At 39.4% G+C, this 17,829-nt stretch overlaps 2 protein-coding genes across 4 annotated transcripts in view; both read left to right on the forward strand.

Annotated features, from left to right (window-relative positions):
• The window catches only part of TENT2 (terminal nucleotidyltransferase 2), a 46,722-nt gene extending 35,200 nt beyond the window's left edge, over window positions 1-11,522 (forward strand). For 2 of the 3 annotated variants that reach the window (XM_065655799.1, XM_065655802.1), the window contains 3 exons: window positions 4,021-4,112; window positions 8,508-8,587; window positions 10,433-11,522. In XM_065655799.1, coding sequence (XP_065511871.1) covers window positions 4,021-4,112; window positions 8,508-8,587; window positions 10,433-10,507 — 247 coding nt within the window. In that variant the 3' untranslated portion in view covers window positions 10,508-11,522. Of the gene's footprint in view, window positions 1-1,582; window positions 1,739-4,020; window positions 4,113-8,507; window positions 8,588-10,432 lie in introns of those variants that run through there. The other variant, XM_065655800.1, reaches the window with a different exon arrangement.
• A 3,742-nt stretch (window positions 11,523-15,264) lies between these two features.
• Window positions 15,265-17,829, forward strand: part of CMYA5 (cardiomyopathy associated 5) — a 46,815-nt gene continuing 44,250 nt past the window's right edge. The window contains exon 1 of the mRNA XM_065656443.1: window positions 15,265-15,535. Coding sequence (XP_065512515.1) covers window positions 15,369-15,535 — 167 coding nt within the window. The 5' untranslated portion in view covers window positions 15,265-15,368. The remainder of the gene's footprint in view (window positions 15,536-17,829) is intronic.

Raw genomic sequence — 17,829 nt, forward strand, 5'->3', positions numbered from 1 at the left:
TTTGCATGTAGTGGTGAGGAAGATGAAGGGAAGGTGAGGATACATTGTTTTAAACTTTCCCCTCCAGTCTAGCAAAGGCCAGTAGGTATTTCAGTTAATATCTATGTTTTATTTTACTTGATGTAGTGAATAACATTTAAGAGCAGGATGGGCCCAAAGAATAGGGCACCAAGGAATAAACGAGCAGCACAAGGGAAGAAACCGGAGCTTTGTGTGCTATGCAGCCATGAAAACTTCATCTCCTTGTGCTGTGTCTTTTTCCATTATGCTTTTAATCTATTTTAGACTATAAGCTGTTTCAGAAAATTGCCGATTATCATGTATTTATACCATGCCTGTTTCACAGTCCTACTCTGGGATTTTCAGTGTGTTCGTAAGAAGTGATTTTTATCCTCCTTCATAAGTTACCAGGAATGTAATTTGGGAATTCCTGTATATATTGGACTTAGGCACTACATACAGCAAAGCTTAATTTGCCTGCATGGTTATATAATTATTAATAGCTTGCCATAAGAGTTCAAGTATGCATAATGTTTCACATGATACAGCTGACTCAAAGTATGCTTAAAACTCCTTTTTAACTTCAAGTATTTCAAACTGTCGAAGGTCCACTGATCACTCAGTGAATGTGACCAAGTAAAAAAATGTATGGAGGTGTTCTCAAGAGAAGGCATTTGGAGACTGGTCCTGTTTACCAGGCCCTCTGAAGACAGTGTCTGATTTCATTTCTGCAGCCGTGAGTGAAGGCAGCAGGTTTTCACTTGTCTGTCTCTTTACAAAGTGAGACCTTGAAGCAAGGCCTTGCTCGCCTAAAGTCACTGCTAGGGAACCTAGAGATCGTCCTTTGGGACTGTTCTTCTCTTAAAGTTATTGTTTCAAGTTAAATATGCTTGTAATTTGTACCCATCTTAATGTGTTTATGCAAGGGGTTCTGGTTTATCAGAACACTCTGGAAAAGATAAGCTTTTAAATCTATTTGTAGTGTTTTCATACATATACCTGGAAATACCTGGTCTTTTTTCTTTCAAATCCTTGCTTCCCCCATGAGGAGCACGTATCTAATGTGGGCAGTGACACCAGAAATGACTGATAATTGAACGAGCTGTTTAAATGCTTATTGTTAACTTATGGATTGAAAGTGTGTATGTGGACAATATTTGCTTTGTGTTGGCAATAATGAAGTTATTGTGTGCAAGCAAAAAATTGTTAGAATTGATACACAAATTGTGTGCTATTGGTAGGGTTAGTTGATGTTTAATAAGACTGTTAGATCACGGAATCTTGGAATGGTTTGGGTTGGAAGGGACCTTAACGATCATCTAGTTCCACCCCCCTGCCATGGGCAGGGACACCTTCCACTAGCCCAGGTTGCTCAAAGCCCCATCCAGCCTGACTTTGAACACTTCCAGGGATGGGGCATCCACAGCTGCTCTGGGCAGCCTGTGCCAGTGCCTCACACCTTCATGGTGAAGAATTTCTTCCTTATATCAAATCTAAATCTAACTTCTGTGAGTTTAAAGCCATTATCCCTTGTCCTATCACTTCATGCCCTTGTAAAAGTCCCTCTCCATCTTTCTTGCAGGCCCCCTTTAGGTACTAGAAGGCTGCTATAAGTCTACCTGGAGCCTTCTCCAGGCTGAACAACCTCTGATCATTTCTGTGGCTCCTCTGGCCCCTCTCCAACAGGTCCATGTCTTTCCTGTACTGAGGGCTCCAGAGCGGGACACAGGACTCCAGGTGGGGTCTCACCAGAGTGGAGCAGAGGGGCAGAATCGCCTCCCTCCACCTGCTGGCCACGTTCCTTTTGATACAGCCCAGGATATGATTTGCCTTCTGGGCTGCAAGTGCACATTACCGGCTCATGTTGAGCTCCTCATCAACCAGCACCTTCAAGTCCTTCTCCTCAGGGCTGCTCTCAATCCATTCTCTGCCCAGCCTGTATTTGTTGTTGTTTTCAAGTTTAAATAAAAAGTTGTCTAAATAGCTTGAAATGCCACTTTCTGTTGCTTTTAGCTAAACCAGTGTATTATAACTGCGTTTATTTTTTTGCTGAGGAATTAAGCCCAGTGTAAGATAGAGGAAAAGTCGTCAAGAGAAGAAATTACATGTTTGAAGTGAAAGAGTATTGCCTGCTTTAACCAAACACAGACTGAATACTTTGTTCTGTGACTTTTTTTTTTTCTCACTGGCCTCGGTGTCTCTGATTTTTAAATAATGTTTTACAAAAAGCAGAAGAGTTGAACTGTCAGCTGCTTCTACTCATGAGCAGTGTTCTAGAGCTTCAGTGTAAGCTTGTCTGATGCACTAGTGACATGGTTTTTCTCTTTTGTCTTTGTGTTTTGTTTTTTTTTTTTCTTAGCAATTTACCCCAATTTCTTGTTAAGCTTGTGTTGATGGTAGTTTTATGAAGAAGACATGATAGGAAAGTATTTCGTGCTTCACAGTATCTCTAATTCTTGCAAAAGTAGTCTACTATGGGAATTAAGGAGAGCGATGGGTTAGAACGAAAGTTTTAGTTTGCATTGAATGCTGGAAAAGGTCATCACCTGTACTAATTTAATAAAGAATGTATCAAGAGATGTCTAAATATACACAGCAGTGGGTGAATAAGTATTCTGAGGTGTCCTGAACTATACTTCATATGCTGTGTCCTACACCTCTTTGAAAAAGGCCCTGTTCATATTCTTTAATAGAATAATAATGTACATGTTCTTTGGAAGTACAGTTATTGAAACATCTGACTCTCATAAGTAGTTTTAATCATGAGTTGTATCCAAGATAATTTGTGGAATTACAGGCACAGATTTTTAACCGGTGTAAACTGTCTTATCACCACTGACTTAATGGAGTTATGACAGCTGATGTGTGGCCTAGGGAGCACAGAATTGAACTGATTAACTATAGACTGTATTTTGATTTACAGCTGATATTTACAGATTTGCTGCAGGTGGTGGTTGCACCCAGCCAAGCTCCTGTCTTTGCATTATGTCAAAAGATTGATTCAGTCGTGAGATCACATCAGGTGTACGTAACAGCAGTACAGCCAGCACCATGCTATGCAGCTATCCTAAGCCCCATTCAGTCAAGGCATATGGTGATGCATTGCTGGTGATCCAGGCATTTTGCTGATGTGGTAGTTCCCTGGTTTAGTTAAGACCAGCTGAAAACTGGCTGGGTAGATAAGAACATAAAACTGCAAGTGGTTGCTTTGGGTTCCATTATGTTTGGCATGTTGTGCCAAGCATCATAAAGAGCATAAAGATGCTTGGCACGTCTTAAAGATTGCTCTGTAAACTGCCGGCTGTTCCTGTTTCAGTGTGATCATTTCCTCCGGTTTTGTTATTGTAAAACTGTGTGTAGAAAGTGGTAGAATATTTTCAAATGCATATTTAAGTTGTTGGTCTGTTGTTGCACTTGTAGGAGATCCAAAATTCACCATATACAAAGTGTTAGTGCTTTCTAGTAATAAGTTTTTTGCACCAGAAATGCTGGCCTGTAAGCAAGCTATCTTTGTGTGTCTTTATACTGTTGAATATTTTTTTAATGGAATGCAGTATGTGACTTATCTGCACTGAAATGCCTTACGTTCCTTTTTCTCCCAAAGGAAAATTCTGAAAGATAGATTTGAGGCTGTAATTTCTTTTGAACTTAGAAATAACTGTAGGTGTCAATATTCAAGTTGATATTGTTTTTTGCAAAAATTATTCTGTCATGACTGTGTTACTCGTGGCTATCTGTGGTGTTCTGTGTTTCAGATGTTTTTGTAAATAAACTTGTGTTTCTGGAAAATTTTTCTTGTTTCCTACCCATCTTTCTTTACTCTTTTATAATGAATTATGAAGCTGACTCTTTTATAATGAATTATGAAGACTAGACTTTTACACTAAATTTCTCATTATTATAAAATACTGTGTTATCCAGGCTTATGACATAGCAGTTTGACTTTTAAAAATGTAAACTGATATTATTAATTTAGAATCAAGAGTTAAATGTTCTGCAAATTGTTTTCCTTTTCCCTAGTTGGAGCCATCAAATGATTTCAGTTCGTGAGGCCAAAGCTATTCCAAGACCTGATGGTATTGAATGGAGAAACAAATTTATTTGTGTAGAAGGTAAAATGTAAAGCTTCATTACCATTTTTAACTGTTAAGACACTAAATACATAAATCTGTCAGTCAGATTTTACCTTGGTTGTGTTTTAATAATGCACATGTGTAATGTATTTATGTATAAAATTAAGTTTAGCAAGTGTAAATAGTTTTGGGAAGAGTGCTGCCAAAAACACTTGAGAAGGAAGCTTTAAGTTCTATAGTGTTTAAAAATAGTTCTCCTGACCTTTTCTTCAAGAGCACTCATTCCCTGTTACTTTTGGAACAGGGATTAGGACTTTGAGAGGGAACAGCCTTTAAGACAGTAGCGTGTGCTTTACTGCTCTGCAAAAACTGTCAGTTTTGCCAAGATGGAGCTTCTGAAAAAACACAGCAGGCACATGTTCAGATTACTTTCTAAGAATACTCTTTGTTCTAGAGATGCTGTGGCATCGCAAATCCTAGCAGTGACTAGATTATGCGAATATTGATCCCCTTGTGGCCTTTATTTTTGGCTGGCTGGGGAACAGAGAGTTTCTGCAGAGACTGTATGATGCCCTACAGAAATGGAGGGTAAGCCTAGGTTACTTTTTGGAGTTGCAGGTCTCAGCCTTCTTAGTGCATGACACAGGGAACCTGCTCCGTGTGCTCCTGGAGCCTTTCAGCTGCTGTGGGGAATTGACATGGAGAATATAAACAGTTAGCATGCGCAGAAGGTGAAGCTTGGGCCAGGGAAAGAAGATAAGAGACCAAGAGAAGGACTGAGATGTTAGGAGAATGGAAAAAGAAGGGAAGGGACTAAGAGGTGCTGTGTAACTGGAAACAGTTAACACAGACAAGAAAGGGGAGGGAGAATCAGAATGCAGCAGGGGAAGGGGAATTGGTTGGACAAGGGACTGTGGGTAAGGAGGCAAGGTGGAATGGAAGCAGAATTACAAGTAGAGGCTTTATGACACTGGTGTTAAAAGGGAAGGTTTGAAGTGGATGAGGGGACTGGGTCCTGGTTGTAAATAAGTGGAGGCTATTTGGATCAGGATATCAAGGGTTGAAGTTCTAAGGTAAAAGGGGATTAGAGCTTGGACAGGAGCTAAATGACATGGAAAGAGTTGTTAGAAACCGGGAAAATTTTGCTGGGGGAGATAGGGGATAAGGCAGAAGTCCTGTGACTAGACAGACATTCCTCATGATATAATAGTTGGGGGTGGGAGTGCACCTGTCTGTGCGTATTTACCTAATTTCCTGCAATTGTGCTGCTCTGTCCAGAGAATAATTACCTAGTAGTGAAAATCGTTGTTGTGTGGCCCATAGCATACCAGCTTGGCTGTAATCATGTGGATGGCAGTGTGAAGCCACATGATGGGATTCCTGTTCTTTATTTTACTTTTTTCTGAGGGGAAAAAAAAAAATCAACTACCAGTCATGGGGGAAAAAAATACACTGAAAGACAACTGCATGCTTGGCCCTGCAGTCTCAGAGTTGAGAAATGTGAGAACTGGAGTATCTGCACAACTGAAATGATTCAGGATAGCATAGTGCAGGCATTGCCAAGGCTCTGGTCTGAACGTGGGAGGTGGGAATACTGGGCAGCCGTGTCTGCTGCTCTCACATGATGCTGCGGGATGGGGGGGCTGTTTCAAGCTCTCAGTTTTTTATGACATTACAATATAGTTGATTAATTAGATTTTTCTTTGTGTCAGGTTGGAAATAGAATATCGGCATACAAGATAGCCATTTTAGAATTAGTATTAAATGGGCTTGATTACGTACAACTTTTCCTTAAGAGTGCATTTTGGATTTGGACTATTTTAAAAAAATTATATATAGGTGGCACATCTGATTCCTTCCTGTTACAATATGCTTCAAGACTTAACGAGTGGATTTTAGCATCACATACCAAGCTTTTAGTCCTAAACTGGAAGGGAAAAATTACACTCAAGGAAAAAATTCAACTCAAAGTAGGTTTCATGTTTGTTACAGCTGCTAGGCTGTATGTAGATAAACTTCTGTGTACTTTAAGAATAAGCTTTTAAAAGCTAGCTAAACATGTCAAGATATTCTGGTTTCCAAGTTTTTGTCAGATTTTTCCAGTTAGCAGACTAAAATTTCAGTAACTGGTGTTATTGCATGTGTTTTTAAGTATTTTAAATATATTTGTTGATAGATTACACAAGTCAATGCCTGCAAGTTGCCATAATTCTGCAGGTAGTGCTGTTTTTAGGGCTGCTCAAAAAAATTGTGTTCTGTTTTCATTGTTATTCACATTAAGACTGATTCTCACTTGTATTTCTGCTGTTAGAGAAACAAATAAAGTAGAGATGCTCTTTTCAGGCAGTTTAAAATCTGGCAGCCTATTAGCATTATGGGGATACAGAGAACACTGCTTTTAGCTAATGTTTGTGAACATTCCTTGTCAGAAGCTCTAAATTGCTACTGAGTATTCTGGTTTCAGTTTGAATCTTGCCTATATCAAGTAGTATCATACACTCTTCTGTTGAAAAAGGCATGGTTTGCAAAAGCTAGAAACACAATCGTTTTGTGAGGCAAATTGATAGTCCTTTAGGGAAACTGGATCAGAAGTGGTCTAGGCTGCACCTGATTCATGCTTGTACTTTTACATGTTAAGTATTATTCTAAAACTAATTCCTCAAGGCTTGGTTTGTGGCAGCTCTGAGGTTTTATTTCTTTTATTTTCGTTTTGAAAGAAAATCCCCTTTAACCTTTCCCTCAAGCATCAGTGTTGAAGTTGTATTACTTTTCTTCTTTTAATATTCTCATCTCTGTTTGTTAACAAAATAACTTATGATGGACTCTCACTGTCTTGATGGTTAGTAAATGTAGTGATGTAAATAGTAGCTGATTGCAAAATTATTCTTGCTGCACTCTAAAGAAAGAGTTTGTCTATTGGCAGTGAATAAATATGCAGGAGGAAAAAAAGGGAAGATGTGAGTCAGCTTCTGTGACTAGAGTACCTTTTTTCCCACTGACACTTTCTCAAGATAGTACAGCTTTTCTCTTGTTGCTTTAAAAAATATATATGTCTTGATTCAATATAAAATACATTAAGGTCATAGCATTAAGGAAGGAGTTAACATCACCTTTTTGACACAAAAGAGAAATGCTGTACTGCTTTACATGCTAGGGGGTGTGGAATTCTTATGGCAGTAGGTCCCTGTGTCAAATTATGTGATTGACTTAAAGGGTACATAGTCCTCTATTATTTGATTGCCAGTTTTTTGTTTCAATCTAAATGCATGATGCATTCTAAATTAAAATAAATCTGCCTGTAACTGTCCACTGGAACCTTCACAGGTGGCCTGAAGAGAAGGATTTTATAAACCTGCCAAATGCAACATTTATTGCATGAAACAATTTCTTTGTGCAATTAAATAGCTTGCAGAAATAAAAACCCAATGCCATGGAGCATGTTCCAAATTTGAAGTTCAGTCTCCATAATAGCTTAAGCACATTTGATGCCTGCTTCATGCTTTATTTTCCTGTATGTCCCTACCTGAATAAAAATAATACATAACCAACTAAACAAAAAAGCTCCCTGATGCAGTAAATACTTCTATGGTTCTGTGGTCCTTAAGGACTTCCTTACATTCTGCCAGTGTAAAATATACCATGTTACTTCAGGAGTTTTCTGGTAAGGCGAAAAAATACTATAAAATCTGTTTTGTAGCACATTTTAATACATGGTCTCTGCATCTGATTTTTTTAGTATCTACTGCTTTAATGTTATCAATCCTTTCAGTGGCAAGTAGTACTTTTAAAATCCTTCAATTAAAAAAAAAGTATTATTTATGTTAGAAACAAGAAAAGGGAAAACATCACATAAATTTGTAGTCTGTTAGAAGGTGGGAGACCCAACTTGTTAACTTATGAATAGATATTGTTGAATAGGTATTAACTGATAAAATACATTTTTACAGCAGTTTTTAAATCTTATATAAAAAGTTATAGTAAATATTTTACTCCTTGTATTTCACTGATAAGTTGTTGAACGGGGTGAATCTAAAGTGAGCAGTTCCAAGAGGCACATGTGTAGTAGGTTTAAAAACATTTTAATGTGTGAAGTCATATTCCGATATGCCATCACAGACTATTCGGCAGTGACAAATAATTACTGGTGCATAAAGTCAGCACAATCATGGTGTGCCTCTATAGATCTAATAACCTGACTTTATTACGGATTACATACCATTAGAGCATTCATGGTTTGGGGCTCTTTTTTTTTTTTTTTTTGATGAATGTTATACAGAAATAAAGATTGAGAAGCAAAGTGGAATCAGCCACTCAAAAGAGTTTTGGGCAGCAGTGATATGTTGACTCTTCTGGGTTTGTCTGGTGACTTGCTCAGTGAAGGTACCTAGTGCTAGGGTTTTATTTAACACTTAATGTTTGTGTTTGATCTTGCAGAGCCCTTTGATGGGACAAACACTGCTAGAGCCGTACATGAAAAACAGAAGTTTGATATTATCAAAAGTGAATTTTCGAAGGTAAAGAGTACATCTCATTTAATTGTCCTGGTTGCTTTGGCTTTCAAGATAGTTATACAAATGCTAGTCATTAAACCTGCTGGTTTCTGATGTTTGTGTTGTGAATATTTTTATGCTCTGTACTATATAAATAATAGACATGTATTTTTTTGTGGAAAATTATTTAGTAAGCGTATTTATTAATGTCTGCCATTAAGCATCAGGCTTAAGTTGAAATGAGTACTTGAAATAGTAAACCCTTTGACTTAGATTTTCTTATGTGTTTAAAATTCTAATGATAGTTGATAGCTTTAGAATTACAACTTCATTCATTATTTCTGCCTATATTAATTTGTCTGGTAATAAACAATGTTTTGTACTTCTTACTGTCCCTTTTTTGTAATTATTGCCACCAGTGGTTTTATGCTGTTTTTTGGCAACTGAATCAAATTGGTACTGTTCTTTGGGGAGACCACACTCTCAATTTTAGAACATGAGTGGTTCAAACTGGAGCTTTCACTGTTCCAGTCAGTGGAGGGTGCAAGCCCACTTTGAAGCAAACAAAGATTTAGGCCTTGGTTAAACATCCTTTTTCTAAAACCCCTTGCTACCAACTCTTTTATGCTTGTCTCTTGCCATAGGCATTGCATTTGGAATCGGAGCTCAAATTCTAGCTTTGAGATCTCTGACTATTCATAATGTAGTTATGATTAGGGATTAGGGCACAGAGCTGGCTTCCGGCTCTAACCAGCTACACTCCCCTGTTACACTGTCGTTGGAGGCTCCTGTTTACTCCAGTTAATCACACCCTTAAATATCTTGAGGTGCTTGTCCAGCAAAAAAGACATAAATGCCAGATATTTGTAATAAAACATGCTATAAGGTGTTGGTGTTAGTCAGAAAAGGGTAACCTTTTTGCTTTATAATATACGCTGTTCAGAAATTCCAGTTTCCCTCTATTTAACCATATTAGCATACAAAATACTGAACCGTTCACATACTTTGGCATAAAATATTTGATTTTGTGAATCTGCTAAAGCAGTGGTTTATTAAGTAGTTTGGGCTCTCTCACTGTTCTGTGAAATGAGAGTGAACTTTTTCAGAGTTTTCACTTCAAAAATTGGTTTCAAACCTGTGTGTTTTTCTGAAAAATGCAAAAGCAGTTGTTTGATCCTGGCTGTCTAGAAACCTATATACTAGAGTGTTGCGATCCTGAAAAAATTTCCTCTTTACTAGGAACCATAAGGAATGACAGTTGCTTAAAACTGCAAGAACTTATTAATAACTTGCCTAAGAAATCTGTTTGTCTCATTGCCCTTGAGAGATTATTCTTCCTGTGGTTTTCATTACACATTGTGTTTTAAATGAATTCTGCATAAAGACAGGAGGGTCACTGCAGTTATTTGCAGGTTCATGGCCGAACAGATGTGACAGATGTGCCCTGGAATTCCCATTAGAATACAGAAGAAAATTGAAATAACCTGTTTTAAAGGCACACTAACATTCTGGAACTGTCAGAGTATAACATCTTGTATCAGGAACTTTGACATGTGTGAATTCAGGACAATTATTTTGCAGTCAGAATATCAATTTAATGCTTAAAAAATGTTAACATCTCGGTCTCCAAAAATCCGTTCTCTTCTTGAAATGATGTACCTTCCTTAATAGGTCATTGAATTTTGTGTACCTTTTAGATTTTTTTCTTCCCTAAACAAAATTAATAAAAAAAACAACCCACACCTCTTTTCAAGGGTAAAAATATCAACGTTATATTTGCAGATCTGTGGGGCTTACTGCTTATAATGGTATTTAAGTATGAATGGGAAAGATTGTTTAGCCTTTAAAACCTTGTGTGTTTTTCCCCAGTCTTGGCAGATACTACGAGATACGAAAAACCTGAACTGTGTATTACCTTTAAGAACAACCAGAGAGAAAAGATAAACAATTTCTTTCACTTTGTTCTTATTGGATCCTGCTGAAATAAAGAACAGTAACAAAATCAAGAGGCATTTACCATGTGAGTTTTTATGACACATTTTTCTCTGTAAACTTTTATTAAGAAAATGTTTATAAGAAAGATCGTGTGTTATCAATATTTGTTAATACAGCTGTTCGAAGGTAAGTTTTCTGACAATGCTTACCTCGTGGACTTCTGGAAGAAACTCAAACAGCAAGCTGCAAAAATAAATCTGTTTTAGAGAAAGTATGGGAATATACTGATTTCTCATTTCCATAATCTGTGTAATCATTAATTCAGACACATTTAACCATGAAATAAAGACATTCAGAGCTAAACAATGTGCAAATCTGACTGCACCCTTAAGGCATTGTGCACAATACTCACTTCTTGATGAACAGACAGACCGTGCTTTACATTTGCTTAATTGCAGTGAGCAGTTTTGCTCAACTTGGCACTTTCCAGTTCTATTTCCCTTTTTCATGGAACAACAGGCAACAATTTATGAAAATTAAGATAGATTATGGTTGGTAGTGTTCTGGATATCAAGACCTGTAATCTAAACTGGAATTTTCAAGTAACAGTTCTACTGTAAAGAAGTTGGAATAAAAAAGGATGAATGGATACATATAAATGCTTCATATTCACAGAGTAAGCAAGATACTTCTTAGTGCTTCCTTTTACACATTTGAAACAGTAGTGATGTCTACAAAAACTACCACAACCCAACCCTATTACTGCTACAGTACACTGTGCTTCTGTTTTGATTTTGTGTAAATATTTGTAAATTGGTCAGCTACTGTAAATTGAATTTAAATAAGTAATCTTCAACATTTTAGCTTTTCCAAAAAGAAGTTGTGAACCCTCTTCTAGACCTGCTGTAGCACAATTTGTGCCTCTCATATATTTGTTACTGAAGACCAATTTGTTGTTAAAACTGTACTTAACATTGATGTCAAATTCGTATTTTCTTTTTAAAATTTAATATTTTGTATGATGTACAACGAAATAAATTTATAGATGGAAGATACAATCTATTTTTTGAGTTCATGTTATTTTGTACTGCATATTTAAAGTATTTCCTATAATTAAGTAGGAAAGGAAAAGGCCCTGTAAAGGTAAGGTCCTTGTTGCAAGTCATAAAGTTCTGTATGGCTATTCTGTGCTGTCTGTGTACAGGTAAAAGTTTCATCTATTGCATCTCTAACGAGATTGTGAAAACCCTGTTTAAAACTGTGTAAAATAACAAGCATTATCTCTTCTTGTGCAAACTTTAAAGTTCTAATTTAATTCAAGTTTTAGAATTTAGAAATTCTAGAAACTGTAAACTGTTTTCGTGCTGTCAGGTTACTTATCGCACACTTTGTCATGATCTAGATCTTGTCTTGCTTCGTAAAACAGCTTCCTTCTGTATTTTAAACAGTCTTTCTACTTTAATTCCACTCTAGCAATCCACTGAAACATTCTCCCCATGTGCCTGTGTTCCCCCTTCCTCTTTACGAGATGGTAAACTTGATCTCAGTGAAACATTCACTTTGACCTGCTTTATGTAAAATGAAAGCACAAGTTTTTAGGAGAGGGGCATGTCTGGATTAAAAAATGCTTCACAAGCTCTAGGCAGCTTTTGGGGAGAGGGGAGGGCTGCTCTTTAAAAAACATCTTTCACAGCATAGGATAACTAAGAAGGGACAAACGTGTTCAAAATTGGCAAAAATGTATTTCAAGTGAGCTGGATGTGAGGCAGAAAACTTCATGGATGTCTGTCTCTTATGAGTTTGCATTCCATCACCTACGGATCTGGATGTATCGACATACTCCTACCTCAAAATGCTGCTTTATATTTGAAACTGATTCTTCCGAAGTGTTTTAGAACAGACAGTTAAAGAAATTGTGGTACCTCTGTACAGCTCCGTAAAACATGACCCACCAACTCAGTGATCTTTTTAATACAAGCCAAGATTTGTAACCACAATGGCCTGTGTCTCTTAAAAGAATCCTTTTGTTTTCTTTTTCTCAAGCTTGTGTAGTTCTGATAAGATACATTTATAATCAAAATATGAAGTCTGGATGATAGCTTTGCCCAACTGTTTGGTCAATAGCCTGTTTCTTGCATCCTCTCTCACACTAGAAGACTCCGCAGTAATTACTGTGTTAGCTAAGGTGCAAGATGGTGTAACTTTGTTTAGCTTATAGTGAAAAAAAACTAGTGGGTAGTCTGGTGAGAGCTGGCAAAGTGGCAGAACTCTCGCATATTAAAAAATAAGAGTTTTGGAAAACAAATTTCACCAGAAGTCATATTATATTATTCTTCTGTCAAGGCAAACAAGAACAGCATCACTTTCTGTGGAAGTGCCGGACAACTAGAATGACAGTGAGTGAAAAATAATGATATTTGTTAAATGATGGGCTGCAATTTTCATCAGAAAACTTTGGCAAAAATACCACAAAATGAATGGTTGGGGAGAATGAGTAGGAGCTGAACTTTAACTTCGGATTCAGTTCTGTGTACTCCAAAGTCGTTCAGAGGTTTAATGACCTGGATTTTCTTCTACTCTGGGCAGGTATCCAGAATGAGAAGTCCACTAATGGCTATCATAAATCTTCAGTGTTAGCATGAAGTGTTCCCTTTTTCCTCAACTTCAAAATGAAAAACTTCACACACCTATCCCTTGCCTTATACCCTAGCGGGAAATTTTTCTGAGTGACCTTTGGTAAAAGGTGTTTTTCATGGCTGAGCAAGGTTTCAGCCTGTGTGCAAGATGCTTCTTAGTGCTTTGAAATTAAAAAGTGTTAGCTCAGCTCTGTGTTATTTTAGGACTAGTTTTGGCTACTCATTTGGGCACTGGGTTCGCCTGTCATTTCCCACCTTACCTAACATCAGAAACTACAAGTGTCTCATCTAGGACTTTAAGAAGTGTCTTTAGTCTTCTAGCAGGGCTTTTAACTAACAGGCTCGGAGGTATACGGGAGGACAAGACATTAGCGAGAGCTTCCCGTGTATTAACGGTGGTGCCAGAACTGGCATAGACTGTGCACTGTGAAACTTGAAGTTTATTTTCTAGCTCTCTCTCGCTTCCCCTACAATGTGATTGTGTAAGTGTACTCTCTGTACCTTAATGTGTTCTGACAGCATGAAGGGTTATTTTTAAGAAATCTCTGAAAAAGAATTCAATATAAAACCAAATCTTAAGACTTAAATTGAAGGGTGACATGGTTATTTGGGAGAAATGGGCAGCTACGATGAAAGGATGTAGGACAATTTGTAGATAATCTGGAGTTAGTGTTTGTGAATACTGTCCCAAATGCTTATTTGGAGCCAATGCTTTGCTTGGGTTGCTGGACTCAGTTCACAGTGTATTTAGTGTTAAATTTAAAGTCCATCAGAGAATGTCATTCTCAATTTAATGGATTTTGCTTGCTCTGGGTTATCTTACGTATATTTTGTACTGTTTGTCTTGTTTTCTCTAATCCTTGTGTGTTTTGATATAAATCCTTGCCTCATTGATTTTACAGAGTGTGATGCTTGTAGGAAGACCATGAAAGAATATGCTATTTTGGCCATTTTATAGGTAAAATTATGTTGTGAGAAGTACAGAAGGGAGAGCACTAGTTCTGAAAATAATTTGAAGGGATTTTGGTAAGAGAGTACTCACCTTCCTCTTGCTCTGCTGAAGAATGAGTTGAAACTTGTGCAATATATATATGCTTTGCATATAAGCATTTCTAGATGGTAATACTCTTGTGTTCCATGCGTAAAGAATGTGAAGTCCTCTACCTTAAATTTCATTGTTCTGTGTATACTGTCTCTGTGTTCATGATAAAATCTGGAGTTCAAGTTAGTATATTTTTCAAGAACACTTCTTCATGAAATTATGTTCTGACCTTGTAAATTGTGTACTTCAGTGGGTAGGTCAAGAGAGCAGACAAGTTTTATCTGTACATACTGTTCAGGAAATATTTTGCTTCAGCTGAATCTGTCAGTGGAATTTTAATTTAGCATTGCAGAGACCTTGTAGTCAGAAATGCCTGCTTGGGTGTTTTTGTACTTTCAAGACAAGGAACAGTTTGCTGATTTATAACCACCTATTTATTTGAAGAAAAAAGGAAGAAAAATGGGATTAGGGTTATACTGTGTATACAATGTTTTATACCTGAAATAACTTCTAAGTTCTTTATTTACAATCAGAGTTTCAGTCCTTCTGCCTCTCGTCTAAAAATAATTTCTTAAAAAGTCATTACTTTGGGTAGTATAGGTTGGAAATATTACTGTTTTGTCTGAAATGCACTGCATTTTCTGCGAAATGCAGAATAATAAAGGGTAAATGTGGGTAAGCTAGACCCTACATGGTAATGAAGCATCTCTTTGCTAGTAACTGTATTTGTCCTCTCTAGTTCAAATTTGAGCAGTCCGGGTCTGCCGCTGTGCTTAGGGCTGGGTCTTGCTTTTAAACATGCTAAATGCACCAGTTTTGGGCACCACAAGAAAACTCCCTCTGCTTCATCTGCGCCATCCACCCCAGATTTGCTGGAGGTGACGCGGGAAGATCTGATGGGGCCTCAGCACCTTCCTGCTGCTGCCCAGCTCCCCCGTCTCTGCTGTGAAACCCCCTCTGCCGGAGCGATGCCCGTCGGGTTCTGCCACGTGTCCGGGTGCCTGGTTGGTGCTAGGACCCGGGGTGGGACCGGCCGCGACCCGGCGCTGTGTAACTTTGCTGCCTTCTATTTAAAGCCTGCCCTGAGTCAGGAGAAGCGAGAGCTGCTGGGGATGACAGTTGCTTCAGGCAACCCTGGGGAGGACAGGGTCGGGGGTAAAAATCACCGGCGAGGGCCTGAGCTAGGAAGGGCATGGAGGGGTACCGCGGCGCCGAGTGCGACAGGGCGTCTGAGACCTCCTCCTTCATAGAGGATGAAGAAGAGGAGGAAGAAGAAGAGGAGGAAGAGGAGGAAGAAGAGGAGGAGGAGGAGGAGGAGGAGGCTGTAGACCCGGAGGAAGCAGAGGAGCTGACTAACAGGTACTGCCTCCTCGGGGACCCTCAGCCTCGGGGGGAGCTGGCATTCTACCCCAAAGCACCAGCCCGGGAGGATGCCAGGATTTGGGACCCAGTGCTGGTTTTAGTGCCTTTCCTCCTTCTGTTCCCCAGTTGCTGCAGATAAAAAGTGGGGGGAGCTGTTAATTGGGGGTGTTTCTGATGGGTAAGTCTGTAATTAAGTTTTATGCAGTATGTGTATGCCCTGAGCTGCCTGAAAGCTTTTCTATTTAAAGATCCTCTGGCATGCCAGCTCAAATGGCATCTCCCTCTCCTCCTCCTCCACTGGCTGACTCTCTGTCACATATCAATCCTAAATGCTCTGGAAATAGGCTTCTTAGGGAGAAAATGGTCAAAAATTATGACTGCACATTGAAATTTCTTCCTTTTCATGGCCCTTTCTACCTTCCCACTTATCCCTTTGTCTTTGGTCTGGGGTCTTCTTCCCCAAAAAGGGAAAAACTTGCTGTACGTGCTCACCACCGCCAGCCACAATTTATGTGGCTGATTTTTAGGGTGGAATGAGGAATATTTTACCACTTTGATTTAAAAAAAAAAGAAAAAAAAAAATTTCCTTAGTAACTATGACATAGAAACAGTTTGTCCTAATATTGTGCTCCTACTGCCAGGAAAATAACAAGCGAGCCGGTGGCCCGGCGCCCAGCCCCTGGCACTGGTCCTGGGCAGGATGCGGAGGCGTCTGCAACCTGATCGGCGGGGACGGACCCCCGCCTGGGTTCAGAAACGGGGAGGCCTGAGAGGCCGCCGCACCTATTGGGTCGCAAGGTTTCTTGAGTAAAGCCTCTCAGCTTTGGGTGGATACCATCGGAAAAACCAAAGGCGTCACTGTTCACAGTTTAAGTTATCTCCAGAAACCTGCTTTTTAGGAAATCTGGGTCATGCGGTTCCTAAAACCTCAGTGCTGTGGGGCCATCCTGCGTTTACAAACTGCTCTGGGTGTATCACAGTTCAAAGCACTTTTTGACGTTGCCGCCCGTCACTGGGAGAGAAAAAGACGGCAGAAGGGAGGTGTGGAGGCTCTGTGCAGCCTAAAGCCACCCCGAGTGCTGTGGGAACGAAAGTCGAACAGCAAAACGTAGCCCAGGCCTGTAGCAAAACTTCCTTGCAGAGGGAATAGAGAGCTAGTTTGCCAAAGAAACAGGGGGACACCCCCAGTGTGTAACGCTGCCTTTCTCCTGACGTGGTGACTCTTCCGTTCTGGGCTGCCAGAGGCAGGGGTTATGTGCCGATAAATGCTGCTCGCGTGGGGGTGCAACCCTACGAGAAAACCAGCTGGAGCTGGTGGAGCGGAGCTGCTCACTGTAGACAACTAAACGAGGAAATGACTGGGTATTTTTTAATGCAACCTGCAATTAAACGGCTAATAACAAAACTCAAATCGTGAAACGTAACTGGGGATGGCTAACTTTTCCCTTAAAGGGAGGGAAATCTGTGTAGCCTTGCAGTTATTTGCTACTCATGCTGGGAGGACGGCTTCTCCACGGCCGGCTCTTAGCAGCCCCCCTCAGCTGGGTCTTGCTTCTGGCTGGCAGCCACAACGCAAACTCAGGTGTTGCATCTCACCGTGTAATTAAATCTCAGCGACCATCTCCTTCAGCTCTCAGTTATAGTAAGCATTACAGGGTTTTTCTCTGTCCTTAAGTGTCTTACTAATAAGAGTGGTCAGGGTCTACTGGAGAGGTTTTTAACAGCTGCGCTCGGTGGTAACTGAGTATATTTAACTCCATTTGATTAGTTTAACTAGGCTAAAGGAGATGTAAACTTTTGGGTTTGGTGCAGATATGGTAACTGCACCAAGCACTCTGCAATAGCTTAGTGAAGTTAAATAAAGCTGACTTTCTAGTTGTTTACATTTTGTTGTTGCAAAATGTCAGCATGGTTGTTGGGCTCAAGGCTTTCTGTGCTGAGTGCCTGGGCAGAGCTCCTGGGGGGTGCTGGCTAAGCAAGAACAGCTGGGCTGAGCCCCTCAGGTACGCTTAGTCAGGCTCTAAGGTCATTATTTGTTGACAAACAGGTTTTCAAGCCCCTGTTGCAGAACAATTTTTTTTTTTTTTTTTTTTTTAATTCGTGTGTGTGCTTTGGAAACATAGCTTGGATGAGGTATAACCAATACACAAACTTGGCTGAAGACAGCCTGCCCTGAACCCTGCTGTCACTGATTTATTTTTAACAACCCCAAGTGCTCTGCTGCTTTTGTCTTCCTCCTCTGCATGCAGTTGAACAGCACCTGGTTGTGCAACGTTGCAGCCAGTGAGAAA

Source organism: Caloenas nicobarica, chromosome Z, assembly GCF_036013445.1.
Source record: "Caloenas nicobarica isolate bCalNic1 chromosome Z, bCalNic1.hap1, whole genome shotgun sequence".
In the NCBI taxonomy this organism is placed as follows: domain Eukaryota; kingdom Metazoa; phylum Chordata; class Aves; order Columbiformes; family Columbidae; genus Caloenas; species Caloenas nicobarica.